This window comes from Salminus brasiliensis, chromosome 1 (genome assembly GCF_030463535.1).
Source record: "Salminus brasiliensis chromosome 1, fSalBra1.hap2, whole genome shotgun sequence".
Lineage (NCBI taxonomy): Eukaryota > Metazoa > Chordata > Actinopteri > Characiformes > Bryconidae > Salminus > Salminus brasiliensis.
Window position 1 is genome coordinate 58,322,094 of NC_132878.1, and position 22,102 is coordinate 58,344,195.

Consider the following 22,102-nt stretch of genomic DNA (forward strand, 5'->3'; position numbering starts at 1 on the left):
TACCAAAGACACCTACAAATGCTCTGCAGAAGACATTAAGGAAATTACATAATCACACTACATGATCACACTAAAATTCCAAGTGAAATAGTTTTGGGACAACATGTCTAAAGAGAAAAATGGTTCTGTAGAAAATGAAAAACAACTGTTTTGGGTCTCTAATCCACCCAAACACTGTGTACTTCAAAGAAAACCTGTGAGAAATGTGTATTTCAGCATAACAAAATGTAATAGAAGAAAAATGTGGAATATGGGCCCTTCACAAAAGTCCAGTGAATAGAAGAAACCTTGTAAAGCATGAAATGTTTGATGTAAAAGGTTGACCAAAGGGAACTGAAAGTGTTGGAAAGAGAGAGTGACAAGAGCCCGAGAGGGAGTGAGTGATAGAGTGAGACAAGGCGCTAGCCATGGTCGCTTTTCTAACACAGAACGTAACCTGGTCTCACCCACGCGAGGCTCCGACGTGGCTGTGCAGCTTTCGCCTTCCCCTCGACTTTTAATTACCTCTGCTGTCACGCTAGCCCCCCAGGTGATAAAGAGGTGGCATGTGCACACACACACACACACACACACCCTTCCATAGACAGCGAGGCCCGCGGGTGAGACGGCTTACCGTCAAAAGCAGTTGGACGCCCTGGCGAACAGTTGCTTCAGGCCGCTTTACCCACCATACACACACACACACCTCACACACACTCACGTGCTGAGGAGTGGGTATCGGAGGCAAGATGGCACTTTTAATCCGAGGGCCTTTGTGCCCAGGCCGGCAGGGGGACAGCAGATGTCCCACCCCTATGTAGGTCACGCTTTGTGCTGGGCGGACGCGTCTTTAGCCATCTGGCCGCCCTGTGTCTTTGTCAGCTGTGTGAAAATATGAATTGCTGCAAGGTGACCTCTGCGACGGAAGCACCTGTGGGCAGGAGAGACCACACACTGCTTTAGACCTCTCTCTATATAGAGGCCTTAAGAAACATGGAGACGTACACCTTTTAAAATCAACATGAATTAGAAATCATGCTACATGTAATTTGTAATATGTAATATGACATTTTTGAGTGACACATTCTCTCTGACATTTGATGAAGCACCCTTTGTATACCAGAATAGCGTAGTAATAGGCAGTTAGTCTAAAACATCTACAGACATAAGTATTGGGACACCTGATCATTCATTATTTGTTCTGAAATCAAGAGTATTAAAAAACGTATCCTGCCTTTGTTGGAGTAACTGGATTTTGGAGCATTCCTGTAAGGATTTCATTTGGTTGCATTCAGTGACAGTGACAGAGCATTTGTCAGGTCAAGATGTTGGGTGACCACCACCCCACCTCATCCCCAACTCCCCAACTCATCCCAAAAGTATTGGATGGAGCACCATCCATCATTCCAGAGAACACAGTTCCACTGCTACACTGCTGGGTGGCTTTATATTGCTCTAGCCCATACCTGACATTAGGCATGGTGCCAACAGGTTCATGTTTATCTGCTCCAGAGAGTCCTATTCTACTGGCAGGACGTTTTGTACAGAGACTAGATAAGCTTTGTGTGTTCATTTGCACACATGTGTCAGCGGTGGCTGCAACTTAAAGTAGCTAATTGCTTTCATTAAAAAGGGTGTCCACAAACTTTTTTATTGTGTATGTCTGTATGAGTGTAAGGGGGTAAGAAAGGGGGAAGACATTTTACATGAAGATTCAAAGAGTATTAAAGCATGATCCATGTCTGCAGGTCTGTTTTAAATGGAATGAAACAAACTGGAAGTGTTTTCTCAATGAAATACGCCAAAAACTAAAACAGGAGATGATGAGGCCTTTAGAAGCTTGGACAGAAATGAACAGCGAGTGTGTTTCTCAACCATTGCCTTTGACACAATTCGTCTTTGGTGCTTTTCTTTAATTACAAAGCTCCCAGAAGACTGAGTGGGGTAGTTAACTGGTGAAATAAGCATTAAAGCAATTATTGGGTCAGAATGAATACAATTCTGTCATCCTTAATCATTAGGGGAGTCTGTGCCTGGAAGAAAAACATATTCTACAGTGCTGAATTAGGAGAGCTAGGAGAGGCAGGAGAGATGAATTGAGTCAGCTATCGTTTCTGTGGAAATTGATTTCCATTGCCCTCTCAGTGTATAGCACCTCTTTGCTGGTACTCAGAACGCAGGCTCCTCTCTGGTGGCTTAACCCTGAACTCCTGAATCACCCAGACGCCGATGTTAGACATTATTCATCAACCTTTACACATTTCCCTTAATGCTGTGATTAACTCTCTCGAGAGATGGCTGAGTTAAACACAAAGGGATAACCTCATATGCATTATGGCAGTCTAGGCTGGAAGAGCTGGATCACAGCCAAGAGTTGCTAATACACTTCATGTCCAAAACCTTGTAGGCACCTGCTTGTCCAGCGATTCTACTGAAACTATTTTCTTTTGCTACAGTCTCTACTCTTCTGGACAGGCTTTTTAGATGTTGGGACTAGAGATTTTGTAATACCAGCTTTTCTTTTCTGATATGTCTCAAGCATTGATATCTTTAGTATACAAAAACTGATACAACATTTTTAATAAAAACATCAGAATCAGATTTATTGGCCAAGTATGTTCACACACACACAAGGAATTTCTTTCTGGCTGTTAGTCTCTACTCTACATATAATTTACAGACAATACACAATATACAGAGAACAATAGTATTAACAGTATATATGAGGACATTTCTATAAAGTCTATAGCAGTGTTATTCACAGAATAGCAGTATGCAACACTATACAGATTGAATGTTGTGAACCACAGCAGTGTAAACATGAAATGAGTTATGGTGCAGTAGTGCAGTAACTGTAGGATAAGAGTGATAAGAGTTTATCAGTAGTATCTATGGCCTGTAGCTGATGATGGTGATCAGCTGTTGAGGAAGGTGATGGCCTGAGGGTAAAAACTGTTCTTGTGTCTGACAGTCTTAGTGGACATAGTTCTGTAGCGTTTTCCAGCCGGGAGCAGCTGAAAGAGGTTGTGACCAGGGTGCGAGGAGTCTGTAATGATTTTCTCTGCCTGTTTTCTGGTTCTTGAGCAGTACAAATCCTGAATGGAGGGCAGAGAAGCACCAATGATTCTCTCAGCTGTCCTCACTGTTCGCTGCAGTCTGTTCCTAAAAACAGTGCCTCATTTGAGATGCATGTCTAAGTCTATCCTGTTCAAACTACTCAAACACTCTGCTATCCCACAGGAAGAGTGTGTGTGATATTCCAGTCTAGATTTCTCACAGGATTAGATCAAATTCATTCTTTTTTCCCTTCTGTATCTAAACCAGCATTTTCGAGATCCGACCAGTACCATCAGTACTGATATGACATCTCTAGTGGAAACATTGCGTTGAGCCACATAAGCATTAGTAAGGTCAGGTACTGATGTCGAATGATTAGTTCTGGATGAAACTAATCCCAAACCTATTGGATGAAGTTCCTTTCAGGAAACATGGTCCCACTGCTTCACCACTCAATCCAGATGGGCTTTGTGCTTGTATAGTCAATGATTAGCATTGGGCCAGGTTTATATCCAATTGTTCCAGTTCTATGGGTATTACACAAGCTGTGTCCTAAGGGTAGTCAAATTGAATAAGTGGGAATGCCTGGATACATTTGGGAAAATAGTGTAGCTTAAAATCAAATCTTGTTTCGGTTGTCTCTGCAGCTTCAAAGCGAGCTGGACCAGGAATACCAGGACAAATTCCGGCGGCTCCCGGTGGAGATCCAGGAGTTTGTGCAGGAAACCGCTAAAGGCAAGCCGAGCAATGAGTGTGAACAGAGCTGCCTCAGTGGCTCAGCCACAGAGAAACTGAACCACAGAGCAGCCCAATCTGAGGAAGACCTGGAGGAGGCCTCGTCAGAGAAGGTGTTTGACACGCCACTCTGAGTTAGCCTCTGGCCTTTACCTTTTAACCGTAGATACGCTGACATATGTACATACATTTTGTAATATCTGTGTCCCTGGTTGTTGTCTTTAATTTAAAGTGCACCTTTTACTACATCATCTGTAGGATTTGTTGACAATACACTGACATGTACTGAGAGGACTTACTTGAACAACAGCGAGAAAACTGATGATTTTGTTACACCCTTCTGTTCTTGTCTTTGAAAGCTGTTATAGAGCTCACTTCAAACTGACAAATTTGATAATGATACTTCTGTTTAGAGAACCACTAGAGAGGACTGTTTATGTTGTCATTGTTTAAGAACAGATTTAGCCCGGCCAGGCCTTTGAATGACAAGCTATAAACATCATTTGAAAGTAAGCCTGTGAATAGCTGTATATTTAGGCAGTGGAGACTTTCCGTGTGCTAGCATTGAACACTTTGTCCTGTTCACATGTGGCTTACAGGGTTCAGCCCATCACTCACAAATCTGTCATTGTTCTATTTGAAATGACCATAGGATTTGTATTTGTTTTTAAACCTGTTTCATATAATTTCATAGATGTGTTTTCTTTTGTTTGTTTGTTTGTTTGTTTGTTTGTTTGTTGTTTGTTTCTTTGCTGGTTTTTATTTTTATATTTGGCTAAATGTAATTAAATGTACACTTAGTTGTAATGTAACTTGAGAAAATGGACAGGTGCATCTGCATGTTTTTGTACACTTGTAAATGTTACCTATGTAGCAGAGAGGGTGAAAGTGACCATATGCATTCTCATAAATGTAAATATGTTGTCAAAGAAAGAACAGGAAGGCCTTTTATTTAATTATAATAAATCAATATATATTGTCGCTGTCATGCAAAAAACATATCTCATTTTTGCTATTTTCACTTTACGTAACTTGAATCTGGCAAAATGTCATGATGAAAGGATCAGTAGAAATGATCTTAAATGACTCTTTATGAATAATCAAATCTTTTCACATTGACTTCCATTAAAGGTTAAGAAGGTGTTTCCTTCCCCATTTGCCATTTTGCAATTTTGTAGATACAACTGACAGCAATGATGTATGTTGCTTGTTCTTAGAAGTTCTACAAACAGCACAGTTGTGTTTTAGGAAAAACCGAAGTTCTATGTATTCCCAATGTTTTTATGCTGGCTTCTGGTTCAGCCATTTTTTTGGACGAATATAGGATCAGAGTTTTTAGACTCATTCGGAATGATGTCTGTCTCACACACACACCTCCATTGGCCACCCTATTGACTTATTAGGCCACAGTACAAAGTTTGTGACCAAAATGGGATCTTTAAAAATTAAGAAAATATGTTTATCGATAAATAAATATTCATCAAGAATGTAAATGATCAGATCAGTCCAGAAAAAAAGACTGGACTTTTGTGGTAAAATGTAGCATGTGCCAAACATGTGTCAAAACTTTGTACATTATTGCTCTTTAGGCTGTAATCTAGGCTTCAATCGATGTTTCAGTGTAATAGCAATTCATGCTATCATATAAGTATCTATTTAGCATTTCTAAAAGCAACATTTTCACCATGTTATAAAATGCAACAGTGGCTCAGAGGTGGTGTACTGTCAAATGATATCATGGCTCAATCAGATATTAGAAAGACAGTAATGAATACTCTTTATGCAGGGCATTGGATAATGGATATGCTCTACAGCGAAACCCCAAGTAACTCATAATTACAGATTCCAGTCCCACTGCATAATGTAAATATATACTGCAAGCATACAAAGTGTTACATATTAATTTAAGTCTAGACACCCATGACCAGATGACCTGGGTTTTATTTTCAGCTTGCAGTTTTTAGAGTGTGAACTGGTGTTGGGAAATGGCAGTTAATGGGAACTGTAGAGAAATGTAAGACCTGGAAAGCTCTCAGTGTGAAATCCATATTACCCCTTATTACTGAAGCTGCAGAAAAAAGGGTGGTGCATAGTTTCACTAGTCTTTATGAGAAAGTCATTTGGAAAGTTTTGTGGAAAGATGAAGACAATATAGAAGGTATGACTGGTAAAAAAGGCCAACTGTGAAGCATGAGGGGTGGATTGATCATGTTTTGGGGCTGTGGTGTTGCCAGTGGCATTGGCAATATTACACAAATCGAGGAAAGCATCGATTCTACAAAATACTAGCAAATGTTAAAGCATCTGTTAAAAGCCTGAAAACTGAAAAGAGGGTGGCTTCTTCAAACGGATAATGACCCAAAAATATACATCTCAATCCACCATGAACTGAGGCTTTTGGAATGGCCCTCACAGTCCTCCAACCTAATCATTATAGAACATTTTTGAATAGACTTAAAACAAACTATACCGCAACACCTCCAAAGAATATCCAGGAACTAGAGACTACTGCTCAGTTCAAAAAATTGCAAAATATGTCATTTAGCCTAATGTTTGTTTAAGACTGATAACATAGATATCATGATATATTTCTGGTGAAACAGTTCTTATTAATATTTTTTGGAATGTGGATACAGTGCTATGAACTGTGGAAATCTTTGGGGGGGGTCATTTTGTATTCCTTGTTTGAAGAAAACTATTTTCTGGGTGACTGTCCTGTGCTACACCAATAAGAGTCCTTGGGCAAGACTCCTAACACTACATTGACCCACCTCTGTAATACGAGTAACCTTGTAAGCCGCTCTGGATAAGAGTGTAAGCTAAATGCCATAAATGTAAATGTTACAAATTTGATTTGTAGCGCTTTAACAATTTCTCTCACCCTGAACCAATGTTGCATTTTCTTTCTCGGCTGAAAAACACTGAAAAGAAACTTTCCATGTACATTGATTTGGGAGCAGAACATCTGTTTACCCTGACATCGGCCTGAAGGAAGAGCAGAATATTTAAGACTGCAACAGATATGAGCTATTGTGCCATGAATTAAATTGAATAGACTTTAAATAGTCAGTGTACCGTAACACCAACTGATTTCTAATCTACAGAGATTGTTGCCATCCTGTGAGTCTTGTGCCTTTCAATATGTTTGCCTTGTAGAATGTGTGTGAAATGCATCACTGTGCATAACTGTTGTTGTAATATAAGGAGTATGTTTAGGTATATGTCTGTATGTCTTTTTTTAGATGGTGTGCACTTTTAGTACAATAACACTACTGAGTAAAGTGTGATTAGCAGTATTTCAGCAAAACAATGTTTTCTATATTCTGTAGTGAACATCTTAATTTTCTCTATGCTACTTGTTTCTCTTTATATGTAAAGGTACTGGATATATGCATTCTTAAGAGAACCTTAGAGAAAATGTACGATGAAATGGAACTGAGGAAAGGGATGAAATGCTTGTGAATGAAATAAATGTTGATTCTATATGTAGGCTGTGCTTTTTGACTTTCTTTTTTTTGCTCAAAATGAAGACGTACTTTTGACTTTGCACTTTTGAGAAGTCCAGTATTGCACACATCTACAGTATCTCAAGAGGACCTTGTTTGCTCAGACAATTTTGGACGATGTGCCTTGCTGAACACTCCTGTGGGCTGTAAATCTGAGAATGAGATGGGACAGAGCTAATGCCTTTGTTTGGAAATCAGATATATATACCAGGTTTTAATAAGAAGCTGCTGGAGTCCCACCAACTGACCTTGATAGCTTAAGGAGGACTTCCCATTAGCAGTAAATAACACAGCCATATTTCACAATGCTCTGCCAGCCTTAAAGTGAGACAAGCGTGTCTTGTGTGTGAGAGTGTGTGACTATGTATATATACACACAGTATGTGCAAAGACGTATCTTCACTTTCTGACATATTAGAAATCTGGCAATTGTCCTTGACTAGGTTTTAGGATGAAATGGTCTGTAATGTTGTAATTTTGGAGATACAAGGTTTTTGTGTGACAGAGATTATATATATAGATAGATAGATACATAAATGTTTGTTGATGGCTACCAAAAGTGTCTGGTCATGATGCAACTTGCTAAGAACCTAATCTGTCTAAATAAGTGTAAATTTAAGGTCAGGAACTTTGGCCCAGCAATTAGAAACATGTAATTGGCTGCATTGAGGCTTTTATGTAACATGTAATTATATTCTCATCCTGAACTCCAAATCCAAGAACCTGACACTGATTATTTAAGAGCGGGCTGACAGACACACAGAGAGAGAGAGAAAGAGAGACAAGCAATGATGGCTGGAAAGAAGAGCGACAATCTAGATCACTGAATATGGGAAGCAAATGGATGTGGAGAGACATAGCACACATGAAAGAGAATTATTCAAAGGAAGGCGCTGTGATCGCTGTACAACTGTAGCCCTTTGCTCTGGTATCTATCAAAGCTAGAACCACATGTGCCCATCCACAAGCATGGAGGGGGGGGGGGTTCTATAGCCTAATTCCTGTTATCTCCGTGGCAACACTTGCCCCTGTTTGTTTTCATGTACGAATAATCAGGATGCTTTCTGCAGGACACAACATATGGTTAATCCAGTTTCCATCATGATGACCTATGATTTCTTGGAAAATGACTGCGAAGACACTGCGGTGCTGTGCAGGGTGTCATAGTGTGGTTAAAAAGGGCTTAAAGAGACCATGTTACTGTTATTTTTTAGAAACGCCCTTTAGAAATATTGTAATACATTTATGTAGTAAATAGTTTAAAACCACTTAACATTCCAAGACTTATTCCACACTGAGACGTATATGTATTTTGTTTCTTCAGCTTGAAACTGTGGAGGAACTTCTTAAGATGCTGGTTAAGGTGCATAAGGTGCTTAAGTTCCTCCACAGTTACAAACTGAAGAACCTCCAACTTAAGGACCTTGTACTTTTAACAGTGGACAAGGACTGATGCAAACCTGTGGGGCTTTTCTTTAGTAATAGTGTATAATAAAACCTTTGGCCCACCGGTGGGCCTTTAAGGGGCCTTTAAGGGCTTAAGGGATTAATAAAAAGTTCTGTTCAGTCCTGAATCCACACAATACCTGAAAAATAACCTGTGTTTAACTCATGGTTGGGGTGTCACAACTATAAACAAATGTACATATCACCACCCATTCAGTCTACAGCACTTTAGGCATATGTTCATGTGGAAGTGATAAGGGATGTTTCCTTCAGACAGTGTGTTACAGTTAAAAGTGGTTGAATGTGGCTCTGTCCATGGCTTTAGGACGCAAATATATGATTTTTGTAAGACGTATATGATGTGGTATATGAGTCTCTCAGTATTTTCATGTGACCTGAATGCTCGTTTACATGTTGCCATTGTCTAAGACGTCATTCCGTAAAAATGTTGCCATGGTGACAGCAAGGCATTAGCCTTCCTGCAGGATGGTGCTGTTATTGACTATTTATCTTTTATACTGTTTAGAACACACACACACTCACACACACACACACAATACACGGTATAATACACTGTCACCAAAGTTTAGCTTTTGCTGTACGTTTCTGGGTATGTGTGTACTGCAAGTCACTGCTGGGGCCAATTGTAAAATTTGTCAAATTGAACCCCTGACTGGAATTATTTAAATAGAGAGCTTGTGGTGAGGCTCAGGTAAATACTCTGGCTCTAGTTGCCATTAAGCAGAATTGAATGGCACAAACTAGAGAACTCTTCACCTTACCAAATTACCACCACAACAACAATGCTAATTGTCATTAGTGTCTCTATGATAGTACACATTTCTGAAGCTTCAAGCCCCTGCTCCCAAACAGTCCAACATGTCAAACATGTCTAAAAAACACTCCACAATAAGTGTGTTCATAGTTCCTTGCTGGAAATATAGTCACTGTTTGGGTGTAGAAGTCAAAATTAAATAACTCAATAATTCGCTGCATAGGGGTATATGCAACTTGAGACACAACCTGAGTTTAAAAGTAACCACAAGTAACTGCTGGTCAGACATTTAAGCAACCAATTTCAGAGATCCCCCACCTCTCCTGGAACTTCCAGGAGTCTCCTCCGCATATTAATAGCAACTCCCTGATGCCAGCAAATTGCATACAATTTAGACAATGTCCTGGAAAATGTGAGAGAGAGAAAAAGAGAGACTGCCGACCACTCTCTTTGGTCTGTAATGTTGTAATTTTGGAGATACAAGGTTTTTGTGTGACAGAGAGTATATATATAGATAGATAGATACATAAAAGTTTGTTGACGGCTACCAAAAGTGTCTGGTCATGATGCAACTTGCTGAGAACCTAATCTGTGCAGAACGATGAGCACAGGTAAAGCCCATATTAAAATAACCGAGGAAGCTGTAGAACATGAAGTGTGTGTGTGTGTGTGTGTGTGTGTGTGTGTGTGTGTGTGTGTGTGTGTGTGTGTAAATTTAAGGTCAGGAACTTTGGCCCAGCAATTAGAAACATGTAATTGGCTGCATTGAGAAAAAGAGAGACTGGCGACCACTCTCTTTCCATTAGGATACACCTTAACCACAACATCCACAAAAATAAATTAACATATATATTCTAAAACTGTAATTTCCACTTTTGACATAATCTGAATCTGGCAGTTGCTCTTTACATTGTGTCAAAATGTTGAACGGACTAATAGAAATGCTTGTTGTCACACAGCAACCTTGATGCTACCATGCAGAAATGAGTTTTTGCTGAGTGGGATGTCTAAATTTCCTTACTTTTAATGTTGCAGTTTCACAGTGAATCACTGTGGAAATGCTTCGGATCAGAGCCAAGCACTGGATAGTAGTGGAGGAGCACTTTACTCTATTAGTTAGTACCCTTTAGTGAAGCTGATCACTCGAGCTGTAGTAGTTAGGAGGTCTTATTGTCACTTCACTCCATGGACTGTGAAAAAAGTTTAACAGTCCATTAACAGCACAACAGTTTGTTCAGCGGGTAATGTAGGGTAAATTCTGGTGAGGCAGTCATAGATGTGCATACATTTAGTGGTTTCCAATGCAGTAACCATGCGCTTTTATACATATATATAAATAATTGAGAACAAATAAATAAATGAAAAACAGGGCAAACTGTAAGTGCACATCCCTTTAAGCAGAACATCAATATGAAGAGAGAATCCCCGTCTTTAAAGCAAGGGAATGTGCCAGGATCAAATATTTGATGAAGCTTTTTTGTGTTAATTTTTGGTCTTTAATCCTTTGTCTTGTGTGTGTCTGTGCATGTATCTGTGTATCTGTGCGTGTGTTTGTGTGTGTGTGTGTGTGCTTGTCTCTGCACATGAATGTTAGACTGTGGTCATACAGGTATCCTTGCAGAAGTTGCGAAAAGATGCAAATGAGCAGCAGCTTTGCATGTCCTCTGACCGCGTCTGAGCTCAGCAAAAGCCTCCCATCGCATTCCAGCAAGCAAGAAGTCAGCTAACCCTGACACAGCCTGCTCACAGCCCAAGCCGATTCTCTGTCACCATCACACGGTAGGATGGTGGAGCAATTAGCGAGGCTCCTTTCTAAAACACTGGCATAAAAATGTTTGGGCACCCCTGGTGGCTAAAAATATGAGGTTAAAGAAGAAACACTTTTTTATGTACATTTTTTTTTGTATTTCATTCTTTTATAGCTACGAAATAATAAAATACAATCAAATGACTGGCAGCAATGACTTTTCAGTGGACAAATGCAGAGAAATATCTTTATTTGACAGATTTGTAATGAATTATTACAACCTAACACCCTCAATAAAGTGACATCACTAAAGGTTCTGTAAATACTGTAAATACCAATACATTAAGGTTTCTGCAGAGAAATAGAGAAATACCACTATTTTACATTTACAAAGTGACAGTGCTAAACATTCTGCAGCGAGTGTAACTGTCAAACACTAACAGAATAATTCTGTGGTAGCATGAGAGTGAACACAGCCAGCACAGAGTCACACTCAGCAACAAAGAAAATGAGGCCGTCAACCATTACATAGAACATATAAGGACACCTAAGCGAAGGTAACCCTGGGGAAACCACGGCACATTGGTGAGTGTCAGTGACTGGAGAACAGGCCCTGTATGTAAATAGGCGGTGCCAGGGGCCAATGGGAAAGTTGTATTTTTTGTGTTCAATCGTAATAATTTAGGTGAAATCTGTAAAATAATAGTATTTGTCTGCAGAAACCTTAATGAGAACTAATAAAATGTACTCTAAAATTACGAAGTAAAAACATGAATTGTTAGTATGCACAGTAAATTGTTAGTATTATTATCTGCATGTTTAATTACTTTTTAAAAAAGGAAACTACTTCAAAAATGAGTTATTTACCATAAAATGTACATTTTAACTTAACTATTCACTAGAAACTATTCACAAGAATAACTTTTGACCAAGGGTGCCCAAACTTTGGCTCGCCACTGTATGCTTTCCATTCCATCAGTTCAGAAACCAGAGGAGGTGTCAGATAACTGTCCTTTAATGAGTCCTGTCTTTAGGGGGTTGATGAAGGGAAAAGGGTTATGTTAATATTTGCAAAGACCAGATCTACAAGTGGTCTCATTCTCCATATTGCTGGGTAATAGCCAGCAAAAGACATCCCAGCAAGGTTCTAAAAGGCCATTAATTAGAAGGCACATTTTAAACTGTGAAAGCTGCGACAGGTCTATATTTAGTCTCTGCTAGTGTAGGCTAAAGATTTCACTGCCCTGATTATCACAGTAGCGAGGCACAGGACTGTTTTATTTGTGTTTGTTTTCATTTGTTAGATTTCTCAGTTTGCCTACAACTAATTACATATTGGCACTTTTTACGCCCACCACGTTGTAATCACATCTGCTGTGTTGGCTACGGTCTCTCACTCAAGACAGCATGCATCCAAGACAGAACATAAATGTATCATTGGCGTAGGTTAGGAAAGATAATGCAGTTCAGGTCAAATCTACATGCTCAGGCACATACACTACATGCATTTCACACACACACACACACCCTCTGTAATGTTGGGGACGAAGGCTTATATTTTTGTATTTGCCTCTGCACTCCACTGTTTTACATTTTGCTCAAACAATCCCCATGTGATTATAAAGTGCACATTTATTTTTATTTTAATGAAGGGTATCATGGGATATAGCCATGATATGTACAGTAAAATTGGTCCTGTTCAGTACTTTAGTAGTCATCATGTTGAGTAGCCTTGAGTGCATGCAACGACTGCAAGGTCTGCAACTCATAAAGACCACCAGGTGTTGAGTATCTGCTGTGGTGATACTCTGCCAGACTTGCACTGCATCTTCTGCATGTTTCAGAACCTCCCTTAAGTCTTTCCTTTAGTGAATGAAGGGCATGCTCGACGGCACTGAGAACAGACGACTGATTTAGCCTTTAGCAACTTCTTTGCCTGTTTGGGGTCATTGTTTTGCTGTAGAACCAGTGCCTGTGGCAGCCATACAGGCCCAGGCCACAACACACCCACCACCATGTTTTATAGATGATGTCAAATGCTTTAGATTTTGAGCAGGTCTTTGTGTACTCCACAGCTTGCTCTTGGACTGCAGTACTTTTTTTTAGAACTCTGCAGTCTGTTTTTAGCAAACTGTAACCTAGGCATCCAGTTTTAGATGTGATTTGCATCTTCCATTGTAGACCCTGTAATTCAGCCTTTTCTGTAAGTCCTCTGCAGACGGGTGTCACTGACAAATCCACACTTCCCTCCTGAAGAGTGTTTATGATCTGTGGACACTTGAATGAAGATTTTCTGTCATTGGTGAAAATTCAGCTGTAGAAGTCTTCCTTGGAGACTTCCTATGGAGCTCACCTGTTCTCTCCTTCTTCTTAATTATATTGCAAAAATGTTGATTTTTTGATAAGCCTAAGGGTTGGCTATTGTCTATTACTATAGTATTCTTGTTTCACAGCTTTATAATAGCTGGTTATAACTCTGGTTTAAAAAGCATGTTAAAAAAGCAGGTTAAACACCCCTGAGTAATCACAAACACCTATTAATCTCTGTGTGCCAAACATTACACCCCCTTGAACTTCTGTTTATGAAGTTTGGACACCCATCCAGCCCTGGTCAAATGACATGTCTTGATCTGGAAATAAATACAAACTATGCAAATTTGCTGCACATTTCAATACACAATTACTGTTTATTTGCTAAATATAACAATTTAAACAATAAAAAATACATCTAAATGTGTCATGACTTTTGTGCATATACATGCTATGTTTAATATCTTCCAATATGTTATGTGTATTGAAATGTGCAGCTATTGACAGATTTGTGTTTATCACTCTGAAAAATCTACCAAATGTAACCTGACCGGAGGTGTCCAAACTTTTGCATTAGACAGTCCACTTTGCCTGTCTATTTTGGAGGCTAGGAGGCTCTGTTTTGTTGTGCTTTGACCAAAAGCAGTAAAGGAGGCGTGTTTAAGTTAGGAGAATGACCAGACACAGCAGTGTGACTTTAAGAGCTGCTGGAAGCGCAGTATAGGTCAGACTTTGCATAGATTACAGTGGACTTACAGGGCCTAACACCACTCTACTCCCACACACACACACACACACACCCTCTCCTTTCCCGCGCAGCAACACACACACACACACACACCTCCTGGATCATTCAGCTCCAGCAGCTCCTGGAGGTGGTTGGGGACTTCTGGATGACTCACTGCCCCCCCTGCCAGCCACTCAGTGCGCGGCTGCGGCACACACACACACACACACACACACACACAAACATTCACGCGCGCCGGCCCCGGGCCTTTCCGCGTGCGCACCACTGGAGGGCGAGGCGCGCTAGAGAGAAGAGGAGAGGAGAGGAGAGGAGAGGGGGCAGCAGTAGCAGCTGGAAAACAAGCTAGAGGGACAGAAGGAAAATCCCGGCATCACCCTCCACCCCCCCACACCACACACACACACACACACTCTGCCCAACCGGAGCTACAAAACATAATAAAAACACGACGGTGATGTGTCGCTGCTGCGCGTGACTGTAGCGACTCGGCTCGGACGCCCTGCAGTTTTGGAGGAGGAGAAGGAGGGAGAGGAGAGGAGGAGAAGAGGAGGAGGGGTGTGTGTCGCGTTTTACTCGGGAGGTCCGAAGACAGAGAGAGAGAGAGAGAGAGGGGAGAGAGGAGAGAGAATCGGCAGCGCGCGAGACACACGCACGCGGGGCGGACAGCGACTTGGAAGCGGACAAAGCGGCGAGGGAACTCCACCAGCAGCACCACCATCATCCTCATCAACAGCAGAGGTCAGGCTCTAAGCGCTTTACTTGTTTTGCAGCGGTGGGGATGGCTAGCAGCAGCTGTGGTGTGTTAGTTAGCCGGGCACACAGTATCTCTCTCTCTCCCTCACACACACACACACACACACACACACACACACACACACAGCGGCGAGATGGAAGGCGCTAGCCGCGCGCGTGCACGTTTCCTTTCTGGTTTTGAGCAGCTTTCACAGCACCGTGTTTTCCTCCCGCTCCTGTCATTACTGGAGAGAATGCACTGGCCGCTAGCCTCTAGGCTAACTCGCTAGCACTCATCACAGGGCCAGTGAGCAGAGTCCTAGCTAGCAAAAATAAGGAAATAAATAAATAAATAAGGCAATGGCAAGCCCACCCCCTCGTGCAGAAAACAATGCAAATCTAAAGATTACAGTGAGGCAGTACATCGTTCATTAAAGACTGTTGCAGCACGAGGTTGGGCTTGTTTATTGTATTATTATTATTATTATTATTGTTTGTAAATGTTTACTAGGCTACTATTAAGCAGTTTCAGCTCCAGGTAGACAATGCAAATGTGCAATGTGTGTGGACGTTAGCTAACATCTATATATCTATATATCTGTATCTAAACGTAGCTAGCTAGCTGTATAATCCTTATGTGGAAAAAAAAAAAGATGCCAGTGTATCCGCTGGCTCTGTTATTTGTGGCCTCACACTGCCGGTGTTTGGTCCGGGTGGTCGCTGCATGGCTGGGCAGCTGAACTAGCAGTGATGCTGGAGCTCCCCATAGGTAGCCTAACAAACAGAGCGTGAAACGCAGGCAGCGAGCGTGTAGCCCGTGCTACAGTCTGCATGCAGCGGCGGAGAAGCCTGTGCTCGACTCTGTGTAGCAGTGTAACTGCATTTGCTCGCACATGCTGGCAGGGAAGTGTATGAGCGTATTTTATTGGAACTGTACAGAGCCACCTGTTTGTTGAGAAAAGAAGGTGCAGAGACATTTTGCAGGGATCATCCTTTTTTTTTTAGATGCACAGCAATACGCAGGATCAGGACGTACAGGCACGTACAGCGAGCACGTAGAGCCAAATGAGCTGAAGTTACACACTACACAAATGATAGCTAGCACTTTCTTCTGTTAACCACACTCTTAGTGTTCTGCTCGTTTGCTCTCCTCGTCCTGCTGTGTGTGTGTGTGTCTGTACTGTAGCCCTACAGGTAGCAGTGATCACTGAGCATGTATTTGTAGGTGAGTAAACACGGACTGTGCTGATAGGAAGGGTAGGATATCAGGATACTTGAATACTCTTGTTCACTTGGAGTATCTACCTTTTTTCTGGAGATATAGAAGCACCACATTTAAAAAATACTATAAAAAAACAAGTGAGGTGAATATTTTATTCAGTACCACACACTACACTGCACTGATGCCATGTGAACTAGTGCTAAATGTGGAATCTCTTTGTCCACAATATTGAGAAAAATCAAACATTTTGTAATGTAAATGATCACAATAATACTATCAATAATAATAATAACAATAATAATAACAATGATGTCACTTAACCATATTAAGCCTTACTGTTTATTATCATAGCTTTGAATTATACATTAATAATAAATATTTTTATTATTTATTCGATTCCGACAATTGTCCTTTACATTGTCATATACATTCATGATGAATGGATTAATAGAAATGGTTTACTTGAATATTTTTTACATTGACTTCCATTAAAAGTTATCTATTTTGGTCATATGAGTTTATGTGACAGAAAACCTATAGATAGATAGATAGAAAGTTAGTAATATATAAGATATATAGATAGATAGATAGATAAATTAGGGTTGCCTTTAGACTGAAATTTCCACTAACACAAAAAAATGAGTAGCTGAGTCAGTACCCTGGACACTACAAGGAAGAGGATATTTTTCCAAAAGACAGATGAAAACACAGCGAATCATAGTGCTTCTGGCTGTAATTGTTTGAGAGAGACAGCCCCCCTTTGCCGCCATTAAGGATATTGTGATTTAATGCTTGTTGACCTTGACTGTAAAGTCTGAAAGTGATGGACTAAAGGATGATATGTTCAACTTTCAAATGAATTCTTGTTGTCTTCATTATCTTTTTGTTGTTGTTGTTGTTCACAGGAGAAGAGATGCTGCGCTCCTACTGAAACACTCAATGCAGCACTGGTGAGTGTGTGAGCTGCTTCATTTTTTTTTCTCGAAGCCATTGCTGTAACATATTTGTGTATTTTTGTTATCTTTTGAAAGACAGAAATGATTCTGAAATGACTAAAAGTGGAAAGGTGGTGCACTGAGGTGATTTAAGTCATGGCCAATCAGTCAGGGAGTGTTTTAGCCCGCCTTCAGGCCGTATGCCAGTCATGGATGACTTTCTTAGACTAAAGAGAGCAGATGAGAGAGAGCAGGAGAATGCATTTTTAAAGCAATTTCCATGCACTTTCAGCTTTTATAGGGCAAGATCAAGTGCAACAGGTTCCTGTGCTTATCTTGTGTGCTGATCAACGTATGCAAAGCAAGGCTTATTGTTGTTATTATCGGGTGTTGGCAAGTTGATTCCCACTCCTGGCGACCATATGGACGATGTTTCTTTTATAGACTCTTAGATTTCTTTTATTGTATCTAGGGATGTGTGGTAATATCAGAATCGGTATCTGTATCAGCAGATATTCACTTTAAAAAACAGCATTAGAGAGAAATCCAGCCTCCAGAAGAGCAGAACGTTTAGGTAATGCTGGACTACTGCGATGAAATATCTGCATATTACTCATTTTGCTGCATTTATATTCATCAGCACCTTATTCCTTACTTTTCTCTGTAATGCAAATAGTCGTAATTTCCATGGTTTTTAAATGTTTGTGTCAGTATGAGCATCAACAGATGTGTGTCTGTGTGTGTGTGTGTGTGAAAAATACTGTATATCACCATCAGCCCACGCTACTTCCCTAATTGGTTCCATCCGTCTTGTTGCTGAACTTCCTCTGTCTGGTTTTCCTTCAACCATTTCCAAGCCTAATTGCCTTTTCCAGTGGATTGGTTCCCCTCGTAATGTGTCTTACTATGAAGCAACGCTTATTAGGGTGAAATTGTGATCATCATGTGAACATATTATGTTGTTTATCAGTTGAACCTATTTGCAGTGTTTTTCGCGATGTCAGGTTAAAACATAGATGTCTACCAGTATCACACAGTACACAGCCCTCCGTCCACATCAGTAAGTACAACTGAGCAATTATAGATCCAGCACCTGCACCTATACGCCCCTGAAAGCTGAGGACTTTGTGATCCAGAGGGGTGTGGATTGCTGCCACTGTTGCATATGGACTGACTAAAAATAGAGCACGCATAGGTGGTTGTCAAAGCAGCGTGAGGGATTTAATCCACAGTGTTACGCAAGGTGACACAGCTTTTAATCTGTCCAACACTTTTTTTTTTCTCTCATCTGTTTTACTACTTTTTCAGCAGCTCATTGTTGGTTTTATTTATAGCCTTTTTGGGATTTGGTTAAGACCGTGGCACTAAAAAGCTGGCAGTAGATTGTGTACAGATGTCTCTTGCTCTGCTGTATCTCTCCGTAGGCCGCAACAGAAGCCCCCTGTTCTAATGGCTGTTGTAGGCTTGGTGTTGCATACCAATAGTGAGGTCTGCGTCATCTGCGGGCAATCTCGATTTCGTAAAAATGCTGCTGTAAAATTTGTCTGCTGCAGCGATGCTGACTGTGATGTATGAGTTTTCGTGTTGTACGAGGCCTTGTTAGCCTCTAAGACAAATCGGCTCATGTTTTACTGCCTGGGATTTACAGTTGCGCAAGGCTAAGTTGAAGGCCACTTCTGTTACTCTTCTGTGCGCCAAATGTATTACATTATGGCCAGCCGTAGTGGATGTTTTTACTCACCATTTGTAGTTACTATAGAAACTCCCCAAGCTGGCGTTTGCAGCAGATTGTGGACCACTTAAAGTTTCGCTCTGCACTTCTTTTCCCCTCTCGGGACACCACAGCAACCCCTTAAGACTACCAGCACAGTAATTACTTAAATAAATGTTTTAGGAATACAGCATGTGACACTGTTCGCTGTATAATGATTTCATCGCTTTATTTAAAGGTATTTTATTAGTTAGTTACTCACAGTTATGGAAGGAGAGATGCTCAGTGTTACTGTATCTTTGCACCTGTGTCCCTAAAGCTTCTGTAACATTCTCAACTGCGAGTATGTAGGTACCACAAGTGAAGACATATGATGGTTTCTATTGATAATTTGGACTCCCAGGATAATTTGTATGTACGTTTAACTGCTTAACAAGCATTAAATTCATTCATTTATTCATTTGTTGATTCTTTTCCACAATCCAATCAGATAACTTACTTGAGAGCACATTGTCTTGTATAACAATGACCTGGAATATCCTCTCCATCACATCATCACGTGCCGTCCACGAGGCGTCTCTAGCTGAGCACCTAGAAATCTGCTAAATGAGTCCCGTTCCTGGACTGCATATGTGAGTCTAAAAATACTTAGGAACAGTGCAAACCAAAAGCTATTATCCGCACTTTCTAATTCCATCCCCCCACTGGAAACACGTTCCCCGTTCACATTCACTCCACCCGTGCTTCAAACCACTGGTGGGAGTGCTACATGTGAACGTAATTTGCACTTCCAATTAAACTGTCGACCTCTGTTCCATAACACATAACGTGACTCTGAGCATCCTCACTCCGGTGTCTATTATTACCCATCCTGTTGGAGACTAATTCTTTTGGTGAGATCTTACAGTGTTGATGATGTTGCGATTGTTCTGACGCAAAGTGGGGTAAACAGAAGGTATATTGTTGAGGGAAAAAAAAAAGCAAACTGTGACTACACGTGACTCTAGGTTGTCATTATTCAAGGTAGTGAATCCAAACACAGCCTGCAGACCTAATACATGAAAGTTAGTTGTGGTCAGAGTTTGTGTACACTCATGGCAATATTGGATTTTCAGAAATTTTCTGTACTTTACAACATATAATAGACAACTAATATTTTGGAGTGTTTTCAGAAATCAATACAGGGTCAAAATGATACATACAGGTCATAAATTTACCTACAATATACATAGCCCCTTAGAATATTACTCCAAAGATGTCCTCTTAACCTCCTGTTAGTGATCATAAGTGACTCCAACTGGTAGTTTCTCTGTGTCCACATAGAAGGGTTTGTTTGACAGCACTCATTGGATTGACCAACAAGGAGCTCAGCAGAGATCTGAGCGGGATGATTGTAAAGTCATTATTGTCTCTTGGAGCCATTTCAGAAGAAATGAAGATTCCAAGATTATCAGTTCAAGCTATTTACTTTTTCAAGGTCTGAAAGAAGACCCCAACTGTCACCCTCAGCTGAAAATAAGTAATAACCCAGATAGGAACAGCCCAGGAACTACGAGGTACAATCCTGCCATTGAACTGGAATTTGTTGGAACACCAGTGCCGCTGTCTGCAGTCAAGCCGGTTTGACATTGGGATGGATTGAGAGGCTGCTGTTCAAGAAAGTATCCCCTGTTAAAAATGAACATCTTAACACAGAGGTTTAGAGAAGTAAAAGTGAGGCATTCAACCCCCAAAAGCTGCTTGGTAATGCAGTATGGTGCATGGGGGTAGCAGTATGTTGCAGCACTGTTTTAGAACTGATACATTGCACAAAGTGAATGGAATAATGAAGACAGCTGAAACATGGACACAGTTGGCTGTTCCAACAGGACAATGACCCCAAACATTATTGTGGAATGGCCTTTCCAAATTCCTGAATTCAACCCTATCAAAAAATAAGTGGACTGTGCTCAAAAAGCGCAAGAAACCAAGAAAGGTGCCAAGAAACCAACAAACTTTATTTGAATTGTGTGAGAAGCTTGTTGATGGCTGTTGTTGGCCCTGTGTTGATTTTAGAAAACCTTCAGGAAATTTAAACTTGTGATTAAAAAAAAGAAAAAGAGCAGTATAAAGAAATTGTTGAAATTGTTGGTAAGTGTATGTAAACGTCTGATCACAACTGTATATCTGGGGTTATCCACTGGTCCTGCAGGGCCATAATGCCAAGTGTTTTCTATGCTGTAGTCCACCTAATTCAATTCATTATCTGATTACCAAGCCCTTCATAAGTTAATTTTGTGATGCATTTTTTCAAGGGAAGCTCAACATTTTGGTTAACACTCATAGCTGACATTATGGCTATTATGAAACAAGATACTTGTTTTAACTGACAACTGTTTAAGGGAAGTTCCAATGAGCAATTTATTTTTTCATTATTATTTTTAACTAGTCTATGTTTTGACACTGGGATTTACCAAAAAAATCAGTAACTGTTGTGTGTGAACGATTATATCGCATTCAAAATAAGCCATTCCCAGTGTTTAATTTACACACAAAAAATGGGGCCATAAAGGGTTCTTTGGAGCAAAGCCATTGTTGAAAACTTGTGTTTGGTTCCCAAAAGAAACATTAAGTTGATTTTTAAATGATAATGTGTGTAATAACCTGCATGCTGTAAAGTTCTTTTTTTGTAAAACTACACAGCCAAGCCAATAACCATTTAGGAACTTTTTTTAATTGGAGTAAACAGTGTTGATTTTAGTCCAGTTTGAGCTGGATAAGCATTCAACAGTGGGAATTTTTGAACATAGTGAGAACATGAGTTTATTTTTAAAAGTATAAGATCATTAAGGAACTTTTAGAGGTTCAATTTAAATCTATGGAGAAACCTTTTAAGGTGCTTTGAGGAACCTTCAAAAAAAGATTTTTAGAAGAAGAAGGTTCCTCGAAGGTTCCTTGAAGTAGCTTAAGAGGTTCCCCCATAGTTTTAAAACGAAGAACCTCCAAAAGGTCCACAAGGATTTTATACTTTTAACAATGCAGGTTGAGAATATTCAAAAAACACTAACTAACTTTCCACTGGCCTTGCTCTGAGCACTCAGGAACCTAAAACTAGCAACTAGCGTGTCTTTTACTGTGTAATGTAGTATTCAAATTTGACAACATTTTGGTGGACAATTTTTACCTTATTTTTATTGAATGAAAGGGAATGGAACCACGG

The 22,102-nt window shown here is 40.3% G+C and overlaps 3 protein-coding genes across 9 annotated transcripts in view; 2 read left to right on the forward strand and 1 right to left on the reverse strand.

Moving 5' to 3' along the window:
• The window catches only part of plcb1l (phospholipase C beta 1-like), a 122,936-nt gene extending 115,680 nt beyond the window's left edge, over positions 1–7,256 (forward strand). For all 6 annotated transcript variants that reach the window (XM_072683188.1, XM_072683202.1, XM_072683195.1 and 3 more), the window contains one exon: positions 3,684–7,256. In XM_072683188.1, the coding sequence (XP_072539289.1) occupies positions 3,684–3,905 (222 nt within the window). In that variant the 3' untranslated portion in view covers positions 3,906–7,256. The remainder of the gene's footprint in view (positions 1–3,683) is intronic.
• The window catches only part of gpcpd1 (glycerophosphocholine phosphodiesterase 1), a 252,304-nt gene extending 239,229 nt beyond the window's left edge, over positions 1–13,075 (reverse strand). Inside the window, exon 1 of the mRNA XM_072683274.1 lies at positions 13,071–13,075. The gene's annotated coding sequence lies outside the window, so the exon portion shown is untranslated. The remainder of the gene's footprint in view (positions 1–13,070) is intronic.
• Positions 13,076–14,499: 1,424 nt separating this feature from the next.
• The window catches only part of LOC140559725 (1-phosphatidylinositol 4,5-bisphosphate phosphodiesterase beta-4-like), an 80,264-nt gene continuing 72,661 nt past the window's right edge, over positions 14,500–22,102 (forward strand). For both annotated transcript variants that reach the window (XM_072683326.1, XM_072683334.1), the window contains exons 1-2: positions 14,500–15,041; positions 17,163–17,207. The gene's annotated coding sequence lies outside the window, so the exon portion shown is untranslated. The remainder of the gene's footprint in view (positions 15,042–17,162; positions 17,208–22,102) is intronic.